The sequence below is a fragment of the Vanellus vanellus genome, assembly GCF_965231255.1.
Source record: "Vanellus vanellus genome assembly, chromosome: 14".
NCBI classification, from domain to species: domain Eukaryota; kingdom Metazoa; phylum Chordata; class Aves; order Charadriiformes; family Charadriidae; genus Vanellus; species Vanellus vanellus.
In genome coordinates, this window is record NC_138919.1 from 374513 (window position 1) to 400631 (window position 26119).

Consider the following 26119-nt stretch of genomic DNA (forward strand, 5'->3'; position numbering starts at 1 on the left):
GGAGGTGCTGGGCAAGAGTGAGCCTAGGGGAAGCTAGACAAAGTCTCTGAGGTGTCCCAGTGAAGGCCTCTTCACCAGCAGCACTCCTGCCCAGCCTCCAGAAATCACCTGCTGTCCTAGGATCAGCCTTGGTCTTTTGTACCTGGCAGGGTATCCAAGGCTGCCCACTGCGAGACATTAAAGGGCACTGGGAGAAGAATTGCTGCTATTTTCTGGATCAGTGAAGTTGCTCAGTTTCCAAGTCAAGTCCTTTGCTCATGCCAAGCCGTGAGCACGCAGGCTGCTGAAAGCAGTCTCCGGGTCTGGTGAAGGCCTCTCACCTCAGTAAATGTCACAGCAGTGAAGTCCTTCCTTAGCCCTTGATTTAGCCGTGACACCAGAAGATCAGCTACTCCAGCAATGAACACCTGGAAGATGTTCACCATCCACGGCTTCCAAGGATTTCAAGGTGGGCTCAGGGGTCCGCATCCTTCATGTCCATGCTCCAAGAATGCAAATGCTTCCACTCACCAAGGAACAGAGACTAGTGCTCAGAGCTCAGGATGTGAGATGCTTTCCTTCTGCATGCACCCACATCAGTAAACCAGAAACTGTACTAAAATCAGAAGGCTTTCACTTTCTGTGAGAGAACTCAATTGCTTGCTTAATTATCTGTAGTTCTGTATTTTGGCTTGGGCTGGATTTCAATTATTAAGTGACTTGGACAAAGGAGACTTTTACCTATCAGGTTCAAGCCAGGATGGCGAGACAAGTACAAATATTTTGATGGAAGATTAAGAATCAGTGTGTGCAGGGGGAAGATCCCCACGATGAAGGCTCTCCGCACCTCTGTGCTTTGGTTTGCTATGAGCAGCTACAACTGGATGAGCTCATTTGATTCAAAGACAGGGCTGGTAGTACCACTTCGCACTTACTATCTGACTTCTTACTGCAACCGATATCAGATACTTTAAAAGGAGGAGACTTTGTTGATAATACTTCCGGACAGCCACAGAAACGTCTTACAATGAGAAAAAAAAAAATACTCCTTTCTGACCCTGGAAAGGCTAAGGTAAGCATAAATTTGAACTCAGACCCTGCCTTAACTGGCACAAAGCCAAGCAATTCTTAGTGTTTATCAAAGTCCCCTCTGGTTAAAAGTCTTGGTTGATTATTTGCAGCTGGCAGGTGCCACAGCACCTACTGCCATTGGCCTGAAACTGATGAGAGGAGCACCCCTGGATGACCAAGGAAGACCTTGGAAGAACAGTCTACTCTTGCTTCCTAGAACTCTCTGATTGAATCAACCTTTACAGTCCCCATCTCCATCCTGGCCTACCACAGTAAGGGTGATGAATATTTAATAAAGTACTCTTGACACAAAATATACAGAGGGATGGCTGATGAGAAGGACGGAAATGTTTTTAGCCACACAAAATTAGGATATTTACATTACTGTCTCTGGTTGCTTTTCTCAGATGCAACTTAAAATGAAAGAGTGATGTGAAGAAAAATGGATGGAGAGAGCTGAATGGCAGGATGGAAGGGTGGCAAAGTGACTGCAAAGGTGAACGGGTGCAGAAGGAATGAAAGCTGAAGGAAGGAGGCAACGGACTTACCCCGGAGCCCAAGGAGTTGGCCTCGGTGGAGGACTACAGCTAGGCACAGGCAAGGAGGGGGAACACAGAGGGGCACGGGAAGAGACAGGCAGGACGGGAGAGAAGAAAAAGGTGATTACTGGAAGAAAATTTAGGGAGCAACAGAAATGTATAAAATCTAAGAGAAACCGGAACAGGAGCTACAGGCTCGATTCAGTTTATACCAACACTGTTCTTGCTCACTTTGCTCTTATCTTACAAGGACAAATGTAGTATCTGAGATGGGAGAGGGACCATGGTCACAAGGATCCATTGCTAAAGTTTCCAGTGAGACCTTACTGCTTACCACATTTTTACAGAAACACCAAAAGATAATGCACGTGGTTTATAGCAGGGAACAAGCTTAACTCAGAATTAGGACAGCAGCCCCAAGAAAGAATGGGCATTAAAACAGGGATTCAAAAATGAGACTGAGAATGCAATGTGCAAAGACGACTGTGTCACTGGCTTCCTGGTGTCAGCCCTGGGCACATCCAGCTCCGCTAGCCTTAGGGGAGACCGCCTCAGCCCTGGCTTCCAGGAAGATTGCAACAGGTTTGCTCCTCTGATACAACAGCCATTTGCTTCTCAGATTTCCTGCTAGCAGCGGTGAGAAAATGTAAATTTGGCTGCTTTCTGTTGAAAGCGACTGCAATCAGCCTCAAATCCTACTCCCCCATTATAATCTGGAACAGACCTGCAAAATCAGATGCAAACTGGCAGGTACAGAAACAGGATTACTAAGAGCTTCAACTGAACTTCCAGCTCCAGAGATGCACCTGCACCTATTAACTACTACTGCTGTGTCTCCTTACCAGGTTGGATTTGGTGTAGGATACTGATAAAGCTGAGCCCTAATTTGAGTAAATGAAGCTTTTCTAAGGTCAGTTCCTGGAAAAAACTGTTATGGAGACGTTTAGATGTCTATGCCAAACCAAAATTTCCAGGGAGATCTTCCTGGTGACTTCTTATCCCATGGCCTCCTTTTGGAGACTTACTACAATTCCCAAAGCTCTGCTTCTCCTGCTTTCCAGCAGCTACACAATCAGTTGACATCAGTCTGCTCTGTCACGGTCATGCTCAAAAAAGAAGACTGTAGAGATGTCATTGGTCCCTCAAGAAGGAAATGGCTTCAACTTTACTGAAAGGGACAGTAACAAATACCTATTTGCTTTTAAACAGATTAAATCCATTCAACTGAACAACACTTAATTCTTTAATAAGGAAGAGTTAAACCAAGTTCAGGGTTGCTCATACTCAGGGCTCTTCTCTCTGAACACTGCTACGACCAAAGGCGTGTCAGGTTCAGAGTAAAAATGTCTGGAAAGCATTAGCCTGCCAGAGCCATCCACCATGCTGCACAAATAACACACAGAAGGGTTCTTTTTTTTAGGGGAGGTATATAGAAGTATCTCCAATAAACGTCACTTACTCTCAGTCAATGGAATGGAGATGACGACACCGTTCCCGGTCCCTACCCAGAGGCGGTTGCCAGCAATGAGCAGGGCTGTAATCCGCACGAACGAGAAGCCCAGCTTTCCAGTGCCTGGTAAGCACGCAGAAGAATCGGAGAGTCAGTTATGACTTTGGGCAAGGTCTGCTAATGAATTTTGATTTCTCTCTGATCTCAGTAAGCAACAGACCATTTACCAACAGTCCCTACTGCCTCACCTAGCATCTTGCTGACGTAAGGCTCAATGTCGACATCTTGCAGATGTTGATGGCTGTGGGCATGGTAAAGCCTCAGAGTGGAGTCCAGGCGGATAGAAACCCATACTCCATCTCCAATCCACGCCAGCTGTCGCACCTGACTCTCCCGCCGAGGGTGGGCATCAAAGGATTTCTGAAATGCCAAACAGGTGGACCAACATGAGTTCACAAGAGGTTTGCAATTATCTACACCTATACTCCATTTTCCTCAAATGAGATCACTTGTTTGGGTTTCAAAGCTCTTGGAGAAAATGTGTTCATGCCAGCTGACCTCCAAAGTTCACTACAGTATAAAGAAAATCCCTCACTTGAAATGATAAATTGCCTAGCTGCACCTTGCAGAGATTATGGTCTTTGCAAACCACCTCAGGAGCAAGAACATTTAGAAACCAAGAGCTTTCAATGTGCTTGGTAGAAAAGGAAAACACACAACTCCCGTATAAATTCCAAAGATCAAGCTGCCTTGGCTCACTGATGTGAACTTCAGATTCAGCACTTCTCCCTTTGATTAGAATTATTCCAAGTGCTGTCAAATAGGTTTGTACCAATACCACTGTATTGAATTTCAACCAAAAGGCACTAAACGTCATTTTTTGTTAGGCAAATGGGATCACTGGGGCTTTCTAACTGTACTATTCCTTTGTGCCACAATGCCTACAGACGGAGAAGTCTTGGGCCATATATGAAGGGTAGTAGTAAAGCACACACGTACACAGTAGTGTGTGGTCTCACAGACTCACTAGTAAAAGCAAAGAAAGTGCTCAGTTTAAAGATTTAAGCTCTGCAAAGGGAGGAAGAAATAAATACCCCCCTGGCAGACTGGGTCATAACATGACCCAGATTGACAGTTTGGGTCCTACGGTCAGCAATGACAATAGAAAGGTTGTGCATTTCCATACACTGCAGCAGACAACAGCTGTAAGAACAATTATAACACAAGCATGTGCATACACACACCCACATTTGCTCTCTTACCTCAATCTGCATTGTCTTAGGTTGGATTACATGGATTTTGTTCTTGTAGCCACACCAGACTCTATCATACACAACAGCCATGCAGCGGATGGAATGGTGAGTGTGACCGAGGTCCATTAGGTGGTAATTACTGAGATCCCACTGACCATCTACGGTAAAAAAAAAGTGTGCAAAGATGTATCACAGAATTCAAAATATATCTTGAAGTGACAAGATTGACATGTCACATTACTCGGATGTCTCTTTTTTGCAACAAGAAAAACTACTGAAGTGCAATGCAGAGGCGCCATTTGTTTGAGATTTCCAGAATTCCAAAGAATCCCAGCTCTGCCTGCTATGTATGCTGCGATCAATTCCACTATCAGTACAGAGGCCAACTTCTCTGGGAAGCAGCAGGCCTATTTGCAACTGCACAGATAATCTGCTCGGGTACAGCCTGAGCTGTGCGTGTCCTGTTACAGTGATTTGTGAATGCACAGGAACACTTATATGGCCCAAATGCATTACATTTACCAAGCACGTCTCAAACAACTGCACGGCATACGTATTCCTAAAAGTGGTGCATTTCCTCTGCATGTGCTACACAGAACCCACACACATGATTTTGTTCAGAAAAGCTCAGTAAGTGGTGTTAAAGTATGTCTTAGATGTTGTAGGATAAGGATTACATGTGTATAATAGCTATGCATTTTAACCATATGTTTGTACTCTGGCAAGCCACCGCCTTTCCTTCTCTACTCAGAATAGCATTTAATCTATCGCTACACTTTCAGCCAAGTTTGGTTTTCTCTCATTACATTGATTCTTACCTTCTCCTCGGTGGAATATGGCTAGCGTTCCATCTGCCAGAGCAACAAGAACCCTCCCTTTTACATGCCTGAAATCACAGAAAAGTAAATACTTAGAAGTCTGTAGAAGGGACTAACAAATCCTTTATGACATCTGCACACACACCTTTATGTTCTCTCTACAATTCCCATTCAGTTTAGCATTTGCAGGAATGTCCTGCAAGGGCTGAGGGTCATACCTCTTCTGTAGAAAGATCATCCACAAATTTCCTGTTGAGGTTAACTTCTCCTTCGCACTACAAACTCCCTCAATTTCAACAAATTCCACCTAATTTACACCACAGTGAAATTTTGCCTTTCTCCTCCCCGCTTATTTCCGCCTGACACTGCTAATCTAATTTAGTACGGTATTCACTGAATTGGGTCAGGTCTGTGTTGAGCAGGAAAACGGCTCAGTATGAGGCTTTCCAATAACAACAACCTCGGGAAACTTTCCTCACAAACCAAGGCACTTAGAAGAGCAAAGGAAAAGATGACTGACAAAGACCTGCTGCCCCCATCTAAAATATCGCTTGGGCACTGAACCTTCAGCGTCCCTTGGCATGCACACTTACACTAGACTCAATACAGAGTCCTTCAGCTTTATTGAGTGCAGACACTTCTTCCAGTTGGATACAGCCGAGTGCACATAAAGCCTGTGAGAAAGGAGAAATTGGGGAGGGTTAGCAGCAAGGCCCCACACCTGCAGCCTGACTAGGCTGGAGGCTTTTCTTCTGGTAGAAAAGGCGGAAGTTAGGCAAGAAAGTGAGGTTAAATCCCTGTGCCTATGATGAGCTGAGGGCTCAGAACAGCGACGAGCAATGAAAAAAAGCAAAAATCAAGAAGTGAACTAAAGGTGTGCGGACATGAAAAGTGGAGCCCAGAGAATGGCGGTGACAGAATCCCAGACTGGTAAGGGCTGGAAGGGCCCCTGGAGCTCCCCCAGTGCCACCCCCCGCCAGAGCAGAGGCACCCTCAGCAGTGGCACAGGACGGCGTCCAGGCGGGTTTGGAATGGCTCCAGAGTGGGAGACTCCCCCCCCTCTCTGGGCAGCTGTGCCAGTGCTCTGCCACCCTCTCAGGAGAGAAGTCCCTCCTCATGTTCAGATGGAACTTCCTATGTTCAAGGTCATGCCCGTTACCTCTTGTCCTAATCTAAGAGAGATCTATCAGCCCAAGGGGAACCCACCAGCCGTTCTGTGCTCCCAGCCACATGGTGGGGGCAGCACTGGTGCATGTCCCAGCAGCATCCCCATTCAACTCCTGATCTGGCAGTGTTGTGCTTGACTCTGTCTTCAGCTGCCCATTCTCCCTGAAGAAGCAAAAAAACACCGTTAGAAGCCTTAGTAGCAGCAATGCACAGAATGCCCATCCACGCTCACAGCCTGGCATCACAAGCAGGTAAGGGCGCTCGTATACACAAATCACTTCCTTCTCTTTGGTGTTTTTTAATTGCTTGGCTCCCAGATCTGCAATGCGCAAAACTTCCTTTTTTCCCCACCAATACAAATAGCAAGTACTTCAAATCTATAGAACTTAACTTAGTGTTTGGCAGTACTGTTACATGAACACTATTTTCTCTGTTCATTTCCATCTTCAACAGAAACAACTTAGAACAATTTGGTGATTTAGGAACAATTTCTATCCAAGACTTCCACTCTGGTCCTTAGGCCAACACATCAGACTCATTTTGCCTTAAGAATTTTTGGGTGGTGAATCTGCTTCTTTCATTATCTTTACAGCCCATTAGAGGTACTACTAGAATAAATCAATCACCATTTTTACACGTGAATCAATAAGCTCCTTCAGTAAGAACATTAAGCGTACATGTACTTTGGAAGATCTGTCTTAACAGCAGGTTTAAATGCATACTGAGAGATCAAATATTTGCACTGAAACAGCTGACATAGTCTGCTGCAGGCTGAACCGTGTTTATTTTCATTTCATTTCTTTCTCTCCCTATCATCCCATCTGTAATACTATTTGGGCACAAAAGTGAAAAAAGTTTGACACTTTATCAGAAGATTGGGCTGGTTCTCATATCTAACAGCTTATGAGAACAGAGCTGATAAATAACTGAACTGGCACTTTGGCCCCAGACTGCCTACCCGTTCTGCCTAAGAGGCGCCTGTGCAGGGACTGGATCTGTAAAGACGTGCTCCGTGAGGGGCCCCGGCCGGGTCTGAGCGGGCTCTGCCTCGCTTGTACCGTTCTCTGGTACCTCCGTAGCTTCTGTTGCCTCCTCAGTAGACTGGGACTGGTTGATCTTCCCATTGCAGACAGCAGCCACCTCACCTAAAAGACAAAGAACAGTGTGAGACGTACTGGTAAGTCAATTTTTTAATTTGTCCTTCCTTGCCAAATTCAACCAAGCCCTGAGCCTGCACCACAGACAGCAGCTCATCCAGTGTTTTCTGCTTGGATGGGGAACAGAGGCTATTTTAAAGCAAGGCACTCTCTGCAACTAACAAAACATTTTAAGTCCTTCAGGGTTGCCAACTGCAGTATGGAGTCAGCAAGGGCATCGTTACGGTTTTCACATGGGCTTAACCGACTTCACAAGAAGACATGGTTCAGAAGAGAAAGCAACGAGAACAGAAGCAATTGTAGCAGGGCAAACAAATCACTTGTCCGAAACACTCTGCTCTGTGACGCCTGCAACCAGGCTGCAGGATGTGGGTCACTCACAGAGAAAAGAAGGGCTCTAAAGACAAATGTACCAAAAGCACCTTTGGTCTTCCTGTACCACATCAAGAAACTTCTTGAGGTCTCTGAAGTAGTTAACTCAGGGACAAGAGGATGCAGCTGTAAGACCGTAAGCTTGTATGGGACTAGCTATAATTGGACTGCCATTAAGTTTTATGTCCCAAAACTCACTCTGTCCCTTGTCCAGCACAGGTGTGTCACCACGCGAGGAACAGTTGCTTCGTGGCACATTGCAGCGGGTCGCACAGCCCACCAGAGTGATTCCTGCCAAGACACCATCTGTTCCAGACGACTCTTCAGGATTTACATCTCCCTCCAGAAAGATCTCGCCTGGAGGATAATCACTCTCACTGGCCGCTGAAGGGCAAAGAACAGATTCTCCCATAAATCTAGACATCACTGCTAATTTAAATGTAGCAGTACTCCTGAGGTAACCATACAGATGGAATATGCTGACCCTCAGGGTTCTCTACCCTGAGGAGGCTCCACAGCATCAGTCAACATCATGGCAAATTTCCTCATCAATACCCAGGCCAGCTACAAGAGCCCTCCCAAACCTGGGCAAGGCTCACTCTTGCTCCCAAGAACCATCCTTTATGTGCCAAAGGAATGACTTACTAAACGTTCCAACAGTGAGGGGTCTCCACGGAAAGGTCCTATAAGAAGGCCAGATCCGAGTTATGGATTTGAGGGACAATTCCAGAATGCAGCAGGGTCCGAGGGCTAGTTCTGAGGTGACATTTGTCACTCCTCAGCGGAGCAGGCGACCCCGCGCAGATCACAGCCAGTGCCCGGGCCTCACTTACCAGGGATGCTGGAGATGCAGAGCACATGAGCATTGCAGACAGTGAACTGGTCCACCACTGTGCCAGGCTGATTGGCATCAATAATTACAACTTTACTTGTTGACAGCGTACTAGTGAGGATCCAGACACGACTGGACGTGGCATCCATTTCATGGAGCTCCTTTGCCTTCAGGAGAGCAAACACACGGGCAGAATCAGTGCTCCTCTCAGATCAGACTGAGCGTATTAGTGCTTGGCAACATTTATACATGCAAATACCACAATGTCAGCTTCAAAGAGCCAAGTCTCTTCCTAGCTGATGCAAATAAACAATATGAGGTATGCAAATTTCATTCATGTTGCCGCACTAACGTCTGGAACACTGGCTAAAGAGCCTATCTGTCTTCTTAGGGCAAGAAGAGTTTGGCCATTCATTTCTCTTCCAAGATGTCACTAATGTATCACTGAACATTCACTTTCGACAGAATATCAGGGAGCTGGGATGCGCTCAACCTACCAGCTTAAGCAAGCTGATCTCGGAAGACTATAAGGCAGCAGTGTAAGACAGACGTGGAAAAAAAAAAACCACAAACCAGAAATTATAAAGCGTTGTATTATTATCTGCAAATAACAGCTTGGTTCTTAACAAAAAAGCCACTTAATACTATTTAAAAACAGAGCTGGAATAAATCTTCTGAACCAAGTGGACTTGTGGATTCTGCTACTTCTATGTTCTTTTTAACAAAGCTTTTCCTCAATTTTTTTTCTTTCAATTTACAGTGACAAGAACTCCATAATCTTTCTAGCAACCTCATCAAGCACTAAATTACACTTAGGAATTTTTTCAAAATTCCTAACATTTCAAAAGCAGAAATTGGAAGTTTTATCCTGGATGATTTATCCCAAATCACAAAGAAAGTTACTGAAGAGGCAAAACACTACAACGCTGTCCCACAAGATGATGCCTCAGAAGTACAAGTTAGACCATTATATAGCATAGTACGAAGGTACTGAGAGAGGGGGCATGTCAGGGATGGAATGAGAAAAAACACTGGAGGGAAAAAAAAAGTCCATTTTATTTTCTGACCTTTTTCTTTTCAGGAGATGTGTGGTTACTTTTGTTGTTCTCGCCTTCCACTTCCCTATCACAGGTGAGGGGATCACGTCCAGGATCCAATTTCTGCCCATTCCCAGGTTCCTGCTCCAGAGGTCTCCATCCTGTGAGATTGACTCCAGCTGCACACCATAGCTAAGTAACAGAAACAGAAATCTAAAACTAAGAATTCTGGAGGCTCCAGGGTCCCTTTAAATTCAGGCACCTTTGTAGAGAACTATGGACACATGTCCCACACCTAAAGTATTTAGTTGGAAGCAACAGATCTTGTTGATTTCTACTAGAAGACGCAGTCAGATTTGATGGACATAAGATAAAAGTTCTCTGTAACCTAGCAAAAATCACTGTTTTTTTGACAGATGTGACTAATGGATTTAAAGAAAATAAAGATAATAAATCAGGTGCATAACTGAAAACAGGCTGCTGAAATGTCCTCAGGTTTTCTGACTCTGGGGTTCCAGAGTCATGGTAGCAGGACATGGCAGATGTTACTAGCTCAGGGTACAATAAGCACAACTGCTTAACCAAAATTGACAGCATCTGCTTGGCTGAGGATACGTTTTCACTGCACGCCCATACCCTAGCCTTCCTCCCACTCCTTACACTCTTCCTCACACACTCCTTTGCCCCAAAACCAGTGTTTGTCTGACCTTAGAGAGCTATGCAAAGAACTAAGACAGCAAAAAATGAAGTAAAAAAAAAAAAAGGAGGAGGGGGGGAAATCTGCTGCTTTAGCTCCCTACATAAGTGAAAGAAGCACACTGCATATCTTCTGAAATCAAATTTAGCTAATCTCCTATGAGCCATTTCCAGATAGTTTTCAGGACAACACTAGGAACAGGAAAACAGGAATACATAAACAAATACTGGACTTATCCAAAATCATAAAGGAAAGATGCTGAACAGAATATTATCCAAAGATCATGCCAATCTAGAAACAATCAACAGTGTAAGAATTTTCTTACAACTTAAACATCAGAATGACATCTAAAAATCACCTCTGAATGAAGTTAATGACAAACTGCCTATTTCAAAACAACTAGTTAGAGAAGATAAATGTGCTATCTGCAGAGAGATGACCCTCTATTCTCAACCCCAATTCTACTCAAAATGTTCTAGTATTGATAACCACAGCTTCACAAAAATTTGCTCGAGACAATTTTGGCCTGTTACCAGTGAATCCCAGTCAACAGTGGAATCAGAAAAAAGAGCTGACAAAATGCATTTTCACTTTCACCTGTTTGTTTTCATGCGTTTTTATACTGTTTTGCATTATAACCTAAGAAGTCTTAGCAAAAGCCTTATAAGCATAAAATGTTGCTGGTATTATGTAAGAGTTCTGTCAAAAAAAGCATAAGATGTAAGACACGAGCATGGGACCTGGCAACCAGAATCAGCTGAGAATGATGTCCTTACAGAGGGAGGTACTTTTCCCTACATACACTAGAAACCACCATTCAAAAAAGGAAATGAAAGATAGAACTTGGAATACATAATGAAAAAAAAAATACAGATTGCTGTAAAAATTGCACACTTAGCAACCAAAATTCTTTGCTTATTCCATGTCCCCTTTTCCGGACTTGAATGACATACAGAGACAATCTACCTTCATGGTTGGGTCCTTCTCTACTAGTGGGCGACAATATACAGGCACGGGGACGTTTTTCATGCGAGTATCTTCCTGACCACCATTGGGACTCAGCTGTGGGGGAAGAGAAGATGAAAAAGACAGTACAAAGCTGTAAATGCTGTAAACACTATGGTAAGAGAGATGTAACCAATATGGCAGAACCAAACTTAGCGGCCTCAGATATGGGTGCTCCTGAGGCTTTATCTCACATCTTGTATGAAACAGAGTCCCTACAGGCGTGGTAGCAGCCTACCTGAGAGACTGCCTCTCTCACCATGAGAGGGTGCCCCAGTTATGGTCAACAGAGGCTATACGCTCCACTGCTGACGGAGAACAGGTTAACAGATGCAAAGAAGTCCGAACACTGGCATTCTCTTCCACCATGGCCTGAAACTCATACGCTTTCAAGCCACACTGCAAGACTCCTTCCTTTCATGTGGTCTTTGACCAGTTAAATGAGTCACAGGCCAACAAATGAAGCTGATGACATTTGATTTTGTGTTACTGCTGGGGAGAAGTGGTGGCAAACTGCATTGCATTCGTTTTTTTACACTAAACGATTGGCAAAGTTCTCAGAGTATAAATGAAATATCTAACGTTCAATTATAATAACAAAGGAAATAAAAACAAGTACTGGGCTCTGGACAAAGAAGTTTAATTGCTGTTGGTTTAGGCTAGGTTCTCTCAGCACCTTCATGCAGAGGAATGCCCCCTCTACTGACTTTGGTGGAGATACAGAAAAGATTAATTTGATTTGTGCCTACAATTATCATCCACGTAAAACATGCGTATGATACCTCTAACTGAAATATTTAAGACCTAAGGCTAAAGTTACCAGTGGTAGAGGTAGGTCTTCGCTGGTTTCACTGTGAGGGACAGTGTCCGCTCAGCCTGTCCGGAGAGTGGTCCCTACCTGCTTGTACTTGGCAGGCAGGCTCCAGCCGCAGGCCTGCAATCGCCCGTCATCGTTCCGCACATGCTCCCGGACCTGGCGGTACTGCTCCCGCTTCTGCTCGCGACGTGCTGAGGACGTACAGTCACTGAGGAGAGAAGCAACAGCGTTACTTCTCAATCTGTGGTTAAAAACAGAAGCTGAAGGTTAAGGGGGCGTTGCCACAGCAGGGGGAGGAAAAACAAAACAAACCAAATCCATGTTTGAAAACAGATGCAGGGAATCAGAGACAGAAAAACTCTGGTCAGAAGCTGACAAAGGCAACCCTAATCTTTAACCCCCTGTTATCTGAGCGACGTGGCAGGCCAAACCATTGTCATCTCCACTTCAATGCTCTAAGAGCCCTTCAGAAACAGGAATTAACCTTCCATAAGACTTATGAATCTATGAGATTACACCGATTTTTGCTTAGCTGTTACAATTTACTGATCTAATGTCTCCATCAGGAAGGCATTTTGAGTTCTTCCCCTCTTCGTTATAGTCAACTATTTATTTTTCTGTCCATTTTAAAGCTTTCTCTGCTGACAAGGAAAAAATGCACTAACTGCTGATGAAACTGCTGGTATCAGAACAACTCCAGCTTTGCACTGGCAAAGGTTAAAAGAAAAATTGATCTGTGAGCTCTTAAGATATGTTTTAATATAAACAAAAGCTGTTTGAATACCAGTTCCAGCTCTCAATAGGTTTTTAAAGTATCTTTCCAAGGTACAAGCAACATCAGCAAAAAAAATCCAATCCAAACCAGAAACACCTACGCGCGTACACACACACACACAATGACATATATACTTAAAACAAAAACAACCCCCTGCTAAAACAAAACACTTCCCTGCACATGCTTCCTCCCCTGGGGAGAGGACGAGAGAACAAACAGCTTCTGACAGCGGTTAATCGTGTTGTTTAATGCACTGCTGAAAAGCACTCAGACACCAAACAATGACTATGATACTGTAATCAGATAAAAAGAACAGAATAAAGGCAGTGGGTATCTACGAAATACAAATTTACCCTTCTAAAGACAACCTCCCTTCTCCTGATCTAGCGCCTTTCCAACAAATCTTTCTTATTGCAGAAGTCATAATATTTTACCATCACATTCTCCGAAGTCCTTCCACAAAAACGTACCACATATGAAACTGTACAACCTCGTAACGGTAGAAACACACGTGTTTTGAAGTCAAGGAAAGCACAGAAGAGTTTCCTCCCTTCATGTCAGAGACATAACGGATAGGGAGAAGACTCTGCAGTAGCAACTCTTAGAGGCTCTTTTTTAGCATGGTTAAGATTAAACCCAAATATTGTAACTAAATGTGGTGTTGAGAGAACTTTTGTCCTCACCTGAACTCCTTGTTAACAGGGTTGGGCAAGGCACTCCATCCCGCCGTCCCAATGCTGCCATCACACTCTACCACAAAAGCCCTACTTCATTCTACCATGCAGTCTGCAAATACGAGTGCAGAACTAGGGCTGAGGCCAACTCAAGCCTACAGTGGTCCCTGATGAGATGAACCATCACAGCCTAGAAAGCCATGGCAGCAATATGTTTGGGAGGACAAAGTTTGCTGAACCGATCCACGTGGTAACCGATGAGTGAAAGATCAGGCAGATAAACCACAAGAGATAGAAAACACATTAACACCACGTAGACTTTTTTTTAAAAGCCAAAACCAGCTTATTTTAAGAAAAGCTGCTATTTGGGAGAGCTGCAGGGGGACCTGGCTTGGCAGACAGCATGTGACTCACTCTTCAGGGAAGAACTCCAGGGTGCGGCTGCCGGAGGAGATCTGGCACATGGTGTGACTGCGACGCTGGCTGAATCCGGCTGTTGTTGGAGACTTGTAGTGGATGTTCACAGATGGGTAGGTCCTCTTCGCTGGTGGGGGACTTGAGGAAGAGCTGAACAGACGGCTGAAGCTAGGGACAGAAAAAAGGACAACAAATATAAGAAAAGGTGCCTGGGGAGACAATACACCATAGATTCACAACAGGGGAAGCAAGAGGTATGCAATAAGGGGCTGTAAGTCCTTTGTGAAATCTGCCCTGCTTCAAACATAGAGCTAAGTCCTCAGTTTGATTGACATAAGGTGTTTTTAGCTTCCAGAAACAGACATTTTCTGAAAACAGCCCTTTATTAAAACTGATTGTGAGTGTATGTATGTTTCCAGTCCAGGGCAGTCGTGATCTTTTTCAGCTTGTAAAACAAAACCAATGTGAATGTTCAGATCTGATTTTAATTTCACTAGGGACAAAGGAAGCCCTTGAAGGCCAAAGAGCTCAGCTAACAACGCTTTTAGCTGTTTCATTAATGTCAGTCTACTAAGTTGCTGCCGAAAGCAGAAATGGCAATGCTTCCCCTTTTCTTAATCTTATACAAACCACCGAAGAACTTACAACTGCCAAATGGTGGATTTCTTCTTTTCCTGGACGGATGGGTGCTCACGGGAAGCTCTAATGACAAACACAGCAGAAGCAAATTAATTTCAGCATCTCTTAGCCAAGTTTCTGCCAAACAGCAGGCCATTTCCATCAAGGAAGCCATGTCAAAATTCAGAATTCATTCTAACATGCTTCAAAACACAACAGAGGAAGTGACATGCACTGGTCTTTAATCTAAGCACATCCAACCACTTTATGTTTCAATGCTGACATGAAGTGCAAGTTTAGTGTGTTCAGTCTGAAGTGTTATCAACTCCCTGCAACATTATCATTGCCACAGCACTAGTCTGGTAACTACAAAGCCCAGCATTATATTCACTTCAACCATAGCCTTTAGAATTCATTCATTAGAAGCAACCCTCTTTGCTACAACTTCTCCTAGCTTAATTAGCCTGCAAGAAACAGGCAAGACAAACAACTGCCCTGTGTCTCCAAATAATGATGGCAACTCGAGATTTGCAGTCACGGTTCAGGAATAAGAGAGAAATAATTAGGTATTAGGAGAGAAGCGTCTTCAGTTTGGAAAGTTTTCAGCACTTCTCAACCCATATCTCGGTAGGGGTTCCATTGACGCGGTCCTGTCCTAAATAAGAATGTTCACCAACACCCAGTCTCACCTGATCATTTCTGTCCACCTGACAGCCTCTTGGAGCTCCATCAACCTCTCTTTGTATTGATTGCGCTCCATCAGAACCCGGGCCATTTCCACACGGGTGAAGCGGCGGCGCTGAGCTATGGGAATGTTGTCCTGCAGGGGGGAGGAGCACTGCTTCAGCCAACAAAAGATGGAAGGGGATTGATGTTAGTACAGGGCCAGTCAGGAGACAGAAAGACATATTTGTTAGTTCTGCTCCTGTTATGTTTCATCACCCCCTGATTTCGCCAGATGAGGTGCTAACTCTAGACAAGTGAGCTCCAAACTATGGCCCACGGACCTCTGGAGTGTTCTGCAAACCCATGGAAATTACAATTAGAACCACCACCACGTTGAAAACCCCACCCAGGGACTATTGCCAGCAAGGTGCTTTGATAGTCTGTAAGAAATTATGAGAGTTGACAGTGGTCCGTTGGTCCAGAAGTTTGTTAGTTCATTAGCAAAGTTTTAGTTCATTAGCAAATCCAGTCACAAGCAGCAGGGAGCACCACATAATGCCATCTGTCCCCTCAAGAGGACTAGGAAGGAGGCGTTCCGTTAGTAGACACTGATAAAGGTGTAGGACGCAAGAAAATAAAGAAAGACCTTCTTCTCTTTGGTGACACAACTTGGCCTTCCAATGAAGGCACATGCGGCTTTGGGTTAGGAGGCAACAGGAATGAGATTCTGTTTGTCTCTTTTGAGGAGTGGAAAATAAGAACAATATGGCCAAGCTGGGGAAAATAGCCACCCAAAAAGAAATCGTAAGGATTTGGGGAACTCATTACTAGGAAGTGGCACTGGGTTGTGCCTAGACTGTGGCAATTCCCAAGCTCAGCCTGGCTGGTGAGTACTGCCGAGAGCCGGAATAGCACAAATTAACCAAGTCCCACTCCAGCCTCCCTGGACTTGCAATAAACCTGTATGACTAGTCAAAACAAGAAGTGTATAAATGAAAAGGAATTTTACAAACTTTTTTTTTTATTAAAAAAAAAAAAAAAAAACAGACCTCCTGTCAGTTCAGCTTAAAAGAAATCCAGTCCTCTTCAGCATTTCACAAGCACAACTTGAAAATTTTCCTATCTACCTAAATTCTCAACAGACCAAGTTCTCCCCAGTTAAGTCAAGAGAATTAGGCTAGAATTGAACCTGATCCAATACCTTTTACAAAGTAAGAACACACTAATATTGGAAAAAAGTGTATCTAATTCCTTGTCCTAGCAGACTGATGTTTACACGGAAAATTTCTGTTACCACTTTGGTTTGCCTTTTTCTTTTTTTTGGCTACAGTTTGAAGAGCTGTCATAGAAGAACAGTACCCTGTAACAGGCAGTACTGGCTTACGTAACAGAAATAATGAGAAAAACAATGCTGCAAGATTGAGATTACAGAACTAATAAAAGAAGGCAGTTACTGCTGCAAAGCTGTCTGTATAATCCGGATTTCACTGCAGAATGTCCTCACAGCTTACAGCTTCACTGCCCATGTGGAGACAAGCTCTTCTCAAGAAGCCTGACTGTCACAAGGTGCTAGGTTAATGGTTGGACTTGATGATCTTAAAGGTCTCTTCCAACCACAACAGTTCTATGATTCTACCAGACCCTGAGAGAAACCACAGTGCGCTCTAGACTGTAATTCAAAATTTCCCTAATTAGATAAATTAGATAAAACGTGAAGGTACTGAGCAGGGCACTGCTGTAGCACTGCTCTGCAGAAACCACACTGTGCACAGTATTGCCACTGTGTCAGCTGCTCATCTTTGCCAAAGTTTGGTTCATATGAAGAGGTAATCTCATGGCACCTGTCCATTAGCAATGCTCATCAGCAACAACCCGCAGTTCACCAGCATTGCCCTCATCATTAATGAAGGCAGATCAATCTGCATCTCAGGACTCATGTATATGAAGTAATATAGAGTAAGTATATAAACCCCCTTTCCCCGCAGGCATTTTAGTAATGTAATATACCAATTCTGTACAGAGATAGCTGCTTACATCCTCCACCTCCTCTTTGGGTTCTCGTCGGGCAACAATCGCTTCAGATTTCACTCTAGGAAACAGAAGAAAGGCATCAAACCAGCAAGTGATACCATGGCTAGCCCTGAGGTGTTTTGGGACGAGAACCATCTATGAGAAGGTCTGGCTGCATGCATCACAAGGAAACATTTTCAAACTGCAAGCTAAGTGTACAAATTAGGAGATGCTTCTCTGATATTTCCCCCTCTCTCTTGCAGCATGTCACTCTCAACAGCTTCACCAACATCATCACCCCATTCTTTGGAACATTTGATGTAAGCACCAAAACACCAACCACTGGAACAGTCCAGCCAATTTCTACTTCAGACCCATAATGTATGTTCAAATGTTTGATGAGATCGTAACCATGGGGAAACCGAGCCATTATCAGCCGGGAAAATGCTGTCTTAAGGTCTTCTTCTGGGTTGCTTCTGTTTTCAATCCTATGAAAAAAGTCTCTAATGTGAAGGACAGTTTGCCATAACGGTAAAGAAGAGAAAACCAAATCCGTGTTAATAACATACTTAAATATTTAACCAACTGCTTTTAACTTCTTTAAACTCCATACTGAGGTGCAGTCATGCGGTCCGATTTGAATTTCAAGCATTTTTGTTAACAGCAAAGAAACTGCAGAAAAAAAATGCTGTCTCTATCTCCTAAAAAGGCACACTTGCCAGTTAAAAGTCTATGTCCCTACTGCATAAGATATTATATATACTAGAGATCTTATAGATATTATATATGACATACTCAAAAAGCATTTTAAAAAAATCAGACCTATTTCCACTGCTTGTGAGACTACTTTAATTTCAGACATTTTGAACAACGAAGAGACCAGTCTGTGTTATTCTTGGTGATTCTGTGCTCATATTACAAGGGCAACCTTCCAGATCCCAGCTGCAAAATGAACACTGTCCTCTGAATTGAGATACCACTGTGCAATGTGCAGCTAGCCGAAATGTAATTATGTTGCTCTGAGCCCCATGGGGCATCTCTACTTTTATGGATGTTAAATCATCACAGGCTTTGCTAGGGATTCAGCTCAGGTTCCTCTAGTTTCAGTTGAAAATAAGAAGTGGAATCCCTCCAAATGCTACCTGCATAGGACCTTAAAATCTCTGCTGCCTCTTCTTCTCATTCTTAACGTGAACAATGAAACAATTAACAATACTGGCATTTAAATATTGTTTGTGGGAATCTGTATTAGCTCTTTCATTAAATGAATGGGCATTCATTCCTCTCAGAGCTGTCTTGGCTGCTGTGAAGATCAAGTTTTTGACAGTTTCCTGCAAAACTATTGCGTTTGAAATCCCCTTTTTTTAATTGCAAATTGAAACTCTGAACTCTTCACTCCAAGAAGCCTGGCTTTGCAGTTGCTGTTGCTGAATCCTTGTCCTGAGGAGGAAAATTCTGTGGGTTTCCTAACGTTCAATAATCCATTTCAATCCAATAAAAACAACGTAACACTAAGGGTTATCTCAGCCACCTACCATCAGCCTTGAAGTGCTCTGTCAGGTACCTCTGAATTTCAGTGCTAACCTCCAGGAGGGAAACACAGTAAAACTAACAGAGGGGGTGGGTTTATCACTCATGTCCTCCCAGCGCCCTGGGGCAAGGCGTGAATCACTCACCTTTTCAGCTCCTCCTCCAGCTCCTTGACTCTGGTTTCCATTTTGGCTTTGGCCTGCTTTGTTGCTTCAAGCTCTCCCTTCAGCACTTCTTGCTCCCCAGACAGCTGGTCCACCTTGGCAATCAAATCATTCTTCACAACGTTCAAAGCATTTCTTAAATGTGTGAAAGGGACAATAAGCAAAAATGCCCAAACCCAGCAGCTCTCCATAAGAGAGATCTGACACTAAAGTCAGGCACTACAAGGAGAGTTGAAACCATAGTACTTAAAACAATTCAGTCCAGCTAAAACTCATGGAAAAACAGATTTTGGCAAGGAGCTGCAGAAGAACACAGAAATCACCATAACTGGTCAGGATGAGGTTTGCCCAGTACTGTATCCTGACTGACAGACCAACATCTCCTTAAGAAGATGACAGAACACTGCAGAAAGCTGGCGCAGGGTAACCTATACCCTGCATAAGGTTTAAATCATTTTTTAACAGAATGAAGATCTGAAATGCACCTTTCAGAACTGCTGTTATCTGTAATTGCGGATAATTGTGGATGATGGTGATATAAATAAGCATTTCCAATCAGCTCCAAAATATCTTAAAATCTTTAAAATCAGCAGCTTCCTATCATAGTAAGTTCTCCAACTCTCCCCTGGGAGTACTTCACCTTGCTCTTCCCGGCTGCTTAGCTTTAGTATCTGGCCTGCCAGCCAGATACTTTCCCAAAAAGTAAGTCCGTTACGTTGTCTGCTTCTCCTTTATCAACTATTAAATCTTTGAAAACTGTTCTCAATAGTAAGAAAATGTTCTTTCCAAACAGCAAAAGTTGTAAATAAAAACTTATAAACAGCGATACCCTCACAGAGGCTCAAGCCACATCCAGGTTCCCACTGAAGTTAATTGATTTCAGTTGGGATCAGACCCTACCAGCACATGCCCAGAGACTTCACCCAAGTGCCTGCAGAATGGAAACAGTTAGGCCAGTTGCTCAGCAGAGCAACAATTGAAGGAAGAACAAGTATTCAAGAGAACCTGTTAGATAAATGAGCTCCTCCCTGTGAAGCAGGAGTTCTGGCCAAAACCTACTTCAAGATGACATCTCATTTATAACTAGGCAGGCAGTTCAGAGAATGCAACAGTTCCTTACTTGGTCTCCAGTAGCTGCGAGTTCTCCAACAGTAGATTCCCCACTTCTTTGCCCATTCCTGAAAAGAAAGGCCAAGCAGTTTTCACCTGCTCTCCTAGAAATATGAAGCTTGTGTGGCACTGCCTGACTCATGCTTGAGGAACAGAAACCACTGTCATTATGCTTCCCTAGGCTTCCGTGTCCTGCTGTGGAGAATGGAGTGCCTCTTGCTGAAAGACCATGCAGCGCAAGCAAAGACACTCCTTCTGTGTCCTTCTGTAAAGAGCCCAAATGTAGACCTAGCTTCTTATCCCACCTTTCACAGACTCCCTTCAGAGGGACAGAGAGGAGAGCTTCACTAGCACAAGGTAGGGAACGTCAAACCAGTAACTCCTGGTTCAGCCATGAGCTATTGCAACCATTTTTTATCATCATTCATACAAAAAGAAGGTAGAAGTTCATGTTTTTCACAGAGGACAGCAGAACATTGTCCAACTGGTGGCCAGATCTGCACACCAGTGATTTCTTTCTTAGTATAAGCCAAATTTTCTGTTTCTCAGTACAGATTTGGGATCATGGTTGCAACCAGTCTCAAGCACATAAAAGGCTTCCCATTATCAGCCTTCCACCAGAGCAATTTTAACAAGACTTTAGATTGTCCATTGCTCTATCTACTTTTAACAGTTTTCTCATAGATATTTAAAATCTGAAGTCTCAGTTCCATCACTTAAGACCCACACTCAAGAAAACCTCTACATGGGACACACTGCACTTGCACTTGGGCATCAACGTACGATGACTGCAATATGCAGATTGGGCTGCAAGCACTTTGAAAACTCTGGTGCGAAGAGTGAAGGTCAAATTCAGTACTTCATAAAACCGAACGGAATAGAATTTAGCACATCTGGATTGTTTACTGCTGCCGGGGATGTGCTGGCTCCCAGGGTCAGCTTCTATCTTACAGTGAGGAACAGAGACCACCTGAGAACTAAAGGCAAAGAGACCCCTCCTTGTCAGAGGACAGTGCTTAGGGTTGCAGTTCACGTCTCACCACAGGTCCCAGAGCACGAAGAAGTCTCACAACCATCAGTTTGTGCTGAAGTGCTCCTTGTCCTGCCCTCTGAACTACCCCTTCCTTTACAGCAAAGACATCAACAGTTTTCATGATCTGTTATTTGCTGATTAATTAATATTTGCAAGAAAATAAAAACAACACAAACTTGAAGTAAATGGAAGTTAGAGAAACATGGTAGCATACAAGAAGTGAGAACACATCACAACACTCCAACATACAGATCCTCTTCCCACAGTTAAATGGGATGAATTTATGATGGCAAAAGGAAATCCCCAGCAAGAATGAGTAAGAAGCAGCATTTTCAAATAACTTTTGAAAAATTAGTAGACAGATAATTAATCACTTTGATGTTTCAGGTGATGTGTTCTTTGGATGCTGTATCAAAGAACATTGCTAATAGCAAAAATTGAGAGACGCTAACTGCAGTGTAAACTGAAGTGTATTTTTGGTTTGGTAAGGTGAATGACCTATAGCCCTTTTTTTTTTTTGTGGCATGCCATATGTTGTTCAGAAGACCAAGAAGTCATCTGTTAATTAAATTATTTCCTTGTTCCTTTTTAGTGATTCTACCAATCATCAAATAAATATTTATCCAGCAAGACATTAAAATGGCACAAGGATATTATAGGTGCTGAGGGACATCAAGGGAAAGAGTTCAGCCTCTGTTTTTTGGGACTAAATCTTTTTCCTTCCCATTCCTGAGCCATCTGTGCAGCTGGTTTGGGGAGAGAAAGGAACTCTGGTGAAAAGGGTGAGCTGTCACACAAGAACTAAATGCCATACAGCATTCCAACCATCAGTATCCTCACCTTATTCATGTGTGACAGTGTGTGACACAGTCACAGCCCAATGCTTTAGCCAGCGAGAGGTCTGACAGGGTAGTCTTGCAATAAAGAAATGGATGAAGCCATCCCAGAGCCACAGAATGGGCACTATGAGATAACCTTATGCAGGCTGTAATGGAAAAGCCCTGCTCATGGAGTGACTAAAAGGAAACCTCTTCACCCCTTTGTGGCATGGAGCAAAGGGAAGAGAGGTCTGGACAGAGCCCATCCTACACTGTCCACCTCCCATAGCCTGGGAAATAGTGTGAAGCATCAAAGTGGATAATCAACTACAAGAAACAGAGGAGAATCCCCAAAACACCACTACGGACCAGCTGTGTCCTGCTTCTTGGAGAGGTGATATCACCACCACAAAAAACCAAACCAAGGTAATGCAAGACATATGGAGGGATGTTGAGTGAATGGAAGGAATTTAGAAAAAAATGCACACTAAAAAAAAAAAGAAAGGAAAAAAAAAGAAAAAAGGCCTTCGCCTTACCAAAGAAATCATCCCGTACTATGAGAGCCATCCCATACGAGAAAGGGAACAGAAAGAGATGGGGACAAAGGGGAAGAAAGGAAGAGAAAAAAAGCAGCCATTAAGTACCAGTCTGTAAATAGCAAAGAGAGCAGCTCATCAGCGTGTGTACATCTGTGTGCAGTGCCAGTGTATGTGGTACTCAGTCATAACTAATCTACACCCTGTTCTGCTGCAGCCTGGCCTAACAGGGATTTATACCTAAGATGTCAGGACAAGCTCGAGATGAGCTCATCTGTTTCTTCCGTCTTTATAATTTCCCCTGGACTACATGTCTTTGGGTTTCCCATCCCCACAACAAAGGTAGTTTAACAGACATTATGAGTAGGGTGAGGGAAGAACAGGGGCAAGGAGGACAAAAAAAAAAGGGGGGGGGTGGATATCAAAGTTCTCATCTGGCCTTCTTGCACGGGCCCAAAGCTACCTCCACACCGCAACAAACTCCAACTCAACTTCAGCAGGAAGTTTTCTGAGAAAGGACCATGAAAAATTGTCTTACAGTAGAAACAGTTTGAACTAAAAGAGAGGATGACACCATCCCTTTCTTTTGTAGCCTCACAGAGCCAACACCAAGAGGCACCAGGCAAAGGAACGTGACAGAGCTCATCGGCACACAGCATTATGCTATCGCGTCTGCCTTTACTACAGGGAAAACATCATCCAGTTTGCACTGAAATCAAGAGAGAACCCTTTTACTTCATCCAAAATTGCATCAGAGCCCAAGTACGTTTTATAGATAGGTGCAAACCTTCTGACAACAAAGCTTGGCCCTATGGCAGTGAGTCTCCTTCACCAAAACAAAAGACAGAGCTATCACTTAAACTCCTGCCAGAAAGGCAAAGCTTCCACAAAAGACGGAGGCTTTGCCACTCCAACCCATCCAGAAAGTGTCTTTAACGTCACTACAGCCATTCCAGAGGAGGGCCAGTATGCACCACCTAACCCACAGCGGCCATCACGCACACGGTGGGATTCCTCACAGCATGGTTCGCTGAGAGGAGAGTGGGAACTTAACTCAGCCCTGTGCCCAGCCGTGCTCTGCTCCAAGCACAGCACCTGTCCTGACGCCCAAAAAAGCACTTTGAGCCCCAAGACCGTGAGTGACAGGCCAGTGTAACACAGTGGAGCAAACCCGCAGAAAGCCACACAAGAAAAGCTTCTTGAAACGCAGCAGGGGTGTGAGCACAGAGCGGGGATGTCCTGCTGCCCAGGGACCCACCAGTGCAAGGCAACCAAGCGAGGCGAGGGTGGGAGAAGTCCGCAAAGCCAACCGTGTTTGGACAAGAGCAGGGGAGTATCACACGTGTATACCAAGTCATTCGACCTCAACAAGGAAAAAAAGAAACAAGAAAAGAAACTGTGCAGAGGAGATACACACCTGAGAACTCCCCTACGGGCCATGTCCAGCGAAGCACAGAGAGACAAGGGAAAAAAGGAAGTGAAAAAAGGATCAATCAGTGACTGAAACCAACAAAATAAAAATTTTGTTCAAAAAAAATTAACAATGATTCAGCCATTTCAATGTCAAAAGGCATGAAATAGTAAGGACAGGACCTGCCATGACTGTAGATGGCATGACTCTACATACAGGACATAAAAAAAATCAAGGGAAGGTAACCCGTGGTACAACTGCAACCACATGCCTCAGCTACCTCCAGTTTTCCAGACATGAATCTCAGGCAATTGCCTCTTCCTGGACTGGATAAACCTTTATTTTCTCTTTATTTAGTCATGTATGACTAAATGCAGAACAGCTAGTTCTCACTACCTTCTCATTTCCCCTCCCCTTGTGATTTCAGCAACCAGATCTTCCGATAATAAATGTGCTCTTCAATGATACTTCAGATTGCAAAAGACAATTAGTTGCATTTGAAATCTTTGTTTTTTTCTTTTTTTACAGTGCAGTGCTGGGACTCAGTTTGATAATCGCATTTAAACTTCTGTACAAAAAAATACACATACACTTACCACTAATACAGCTGAATTTCCATCTTCACCACAAAACCCCTGTTACTTGGAGGGAAGTTTTAATCTCCCAAACACAGTTGGGGATCCTAAAACTGAGAGGAAGGAACCTGCCCATAGTGCACAACCAAACTGCCACTGCTCCTTCACGTCCAGAACTCTTGGGATAGGGAAGATCAGGAAGGGGGAGATGGGAGAAGGGAGAGCCTACCCAGGATCAGGAGGTAAGAACCTGCGATTAACAACTGAATGCGCAGGAAAACAGCCAACTAGTGTTCCTAAGGCTGTAGTGAGAAAAAAGGGAATTTGGTCTGCAATTGCCCCTAGGAAATAATTGTTCTCATTCCACATTTTTCTCCAGAATACTTCCTATATAAACTCATTTATGTAAAGCAGTATTGAAAGCAGGGGGGGGAAACCCATATATTTTATTTATTATTTTATATTCAAAAATTGCAATGAAGATTGCCAATTTTGTACCATGAGATGTTGGCTGCCTTGCAGATAGCCAGAAGGGATGAGTGAGACTCTCCATTCAACAAACTGCCTTGCATGCCAGCTACTCCTCAAGGGTAATTTCTACAAGATCCTTCTATTTTAAAGTCCTCTTTAATGAGATTTCTCTTTCTTTAAGAAACTGAGCCCAAAAGGAGAGAACTTTCTTTGAAGATCGATTGCCAAGTTTTGAGAGAGACTAGAGGAAGTATTCAAATTTCACTCTGGTGGGGTAAACTGCATTAATTCTTTTGATTTACAGAGAGAAGCGAGCTGCAAACACAACCCAGAAAGAGAGAGAACTCTTATGACTTGTGGATCTCATTTCTTACATCATGTCCATAAAGCTCTTCCTCTGTGGCTCTTCAGACTCAAAGGTATAGCATGAAGAGAGCAATTTATTTAACAAAAAAGGCAAAGCTTGGAACAATGTTGACAGATGTGCCAGTACTAAGATCTGGCCTTTTGCTTCCACCTTTACCAGACTTTATTAGCGCTTTCTATTGCGCAACACGCACACACACACACAAAAAGTACTGATCTCGTTTCTTGGTCTGAGTCATGACCTCTAAGATCTCGCTCTGCCTTCTTCCCTTTGTACAATCCTGGCAAAGTGTTCTCTTTAAAGATCACTTTTATGTGGACAGAGTCAGTAGCCAGAACTCAAGAAAAGGATTAATTAGAGTAACAATTCTCACAGGAAATACACAGCACTACCTGATTTCATCACAGCCCATCTCCCAGGCTTGAAAAGGAACCAGGAGAAAGAAGCCTTCCTATTCTGCTAGCTCACCATGTGATCACCTGCAAGTGTTTTGCTGCTCTGCTCAAACCAGAAAATTGTCCCAGCGCAGAAATGTACTCTTCATAAATCACACTTACATGGGCACTGTTCATCGAAGTCTCTGTATGTTTTTATCACAAGTGCTAACTGCCAAACAACAGATGTCTCGCAACCCAAAATCAATCACTGGTCTTTGGGCAGCCTTATTACTGGAAAAGGTGGAGCACCTTTGACTTTAACTGAAACTGCGGTGATCAACCTTGCAAGGTTTGGCCAACTAAAGTCTTCGGC

At 43.7% G+C, this 26119-nt stretch overlaps 1 protein-coding gene across 1 annotated transcript in view; it reads right to left on the minus strand.

Moving 5' to 3' along the window:
- MAPK8IP3 (mitogen-activated protein kinase 8 interacting protein 3) overlaps positions 1–26119 on the minus strand; it is a 76053-nt gene that overhangs the window by 4433 nt on the left and 45501 nt on the right. The window contains exons 9-27 of the mRNA XM_082490282.1: positions 20169–20262; positions 19031–19183; positions 17352–17433; positions 15368–15498; positions 14706–14762; positions 14058–14228; positions 12276–12402; positions 11339–11434; positions 9706–9867; positions 8640–8805; positions 8005–8190; positions 7236–7422; positions 6317–6439; positions 5704–5784; positions 5111–5178; positions 4302–4450; positions 3288–3459; positions 3049–3162; positions 1599–1637 (exon numbers count right to left, since the gene is read on the minus strand). Coding sequence (XP_082346408.1) covers positions 1599–1637; positions 3049–3162; positions 3288–3459; positions 4302–4450; positions 5111–5178; positions 5704–5784; positions 6317–6439; positions 7236–7422; positions 8005–8190; positions 8640–8805; positions 9706–9867; positions 11339–11434; positions 12276–12402; positions 14058–14228; positions 14706–14762; positions 15368–15498; positions 17352–17433; positions 19031–19183; positions 20169–20262 — 2358 coding nt within the window. The remainder of the gene's footprint in view (positions 1–1598; positions 1638–3048; positions 3163–3287; positions 3460–4301; positions 4451–5110; positions 5179–5703; positions 5785–6316; positions 6440–7235; positions 7423–8004; positions 8191–8639; positions 8806–9705; positions 9868–11338; positions 11435–12275; positions 12403–14057; positions 14229–14705; positions 14763–15367; positions 15499–17351; positions 17434–19030; positions 19184–20168; positions 20263–26119) is intronic.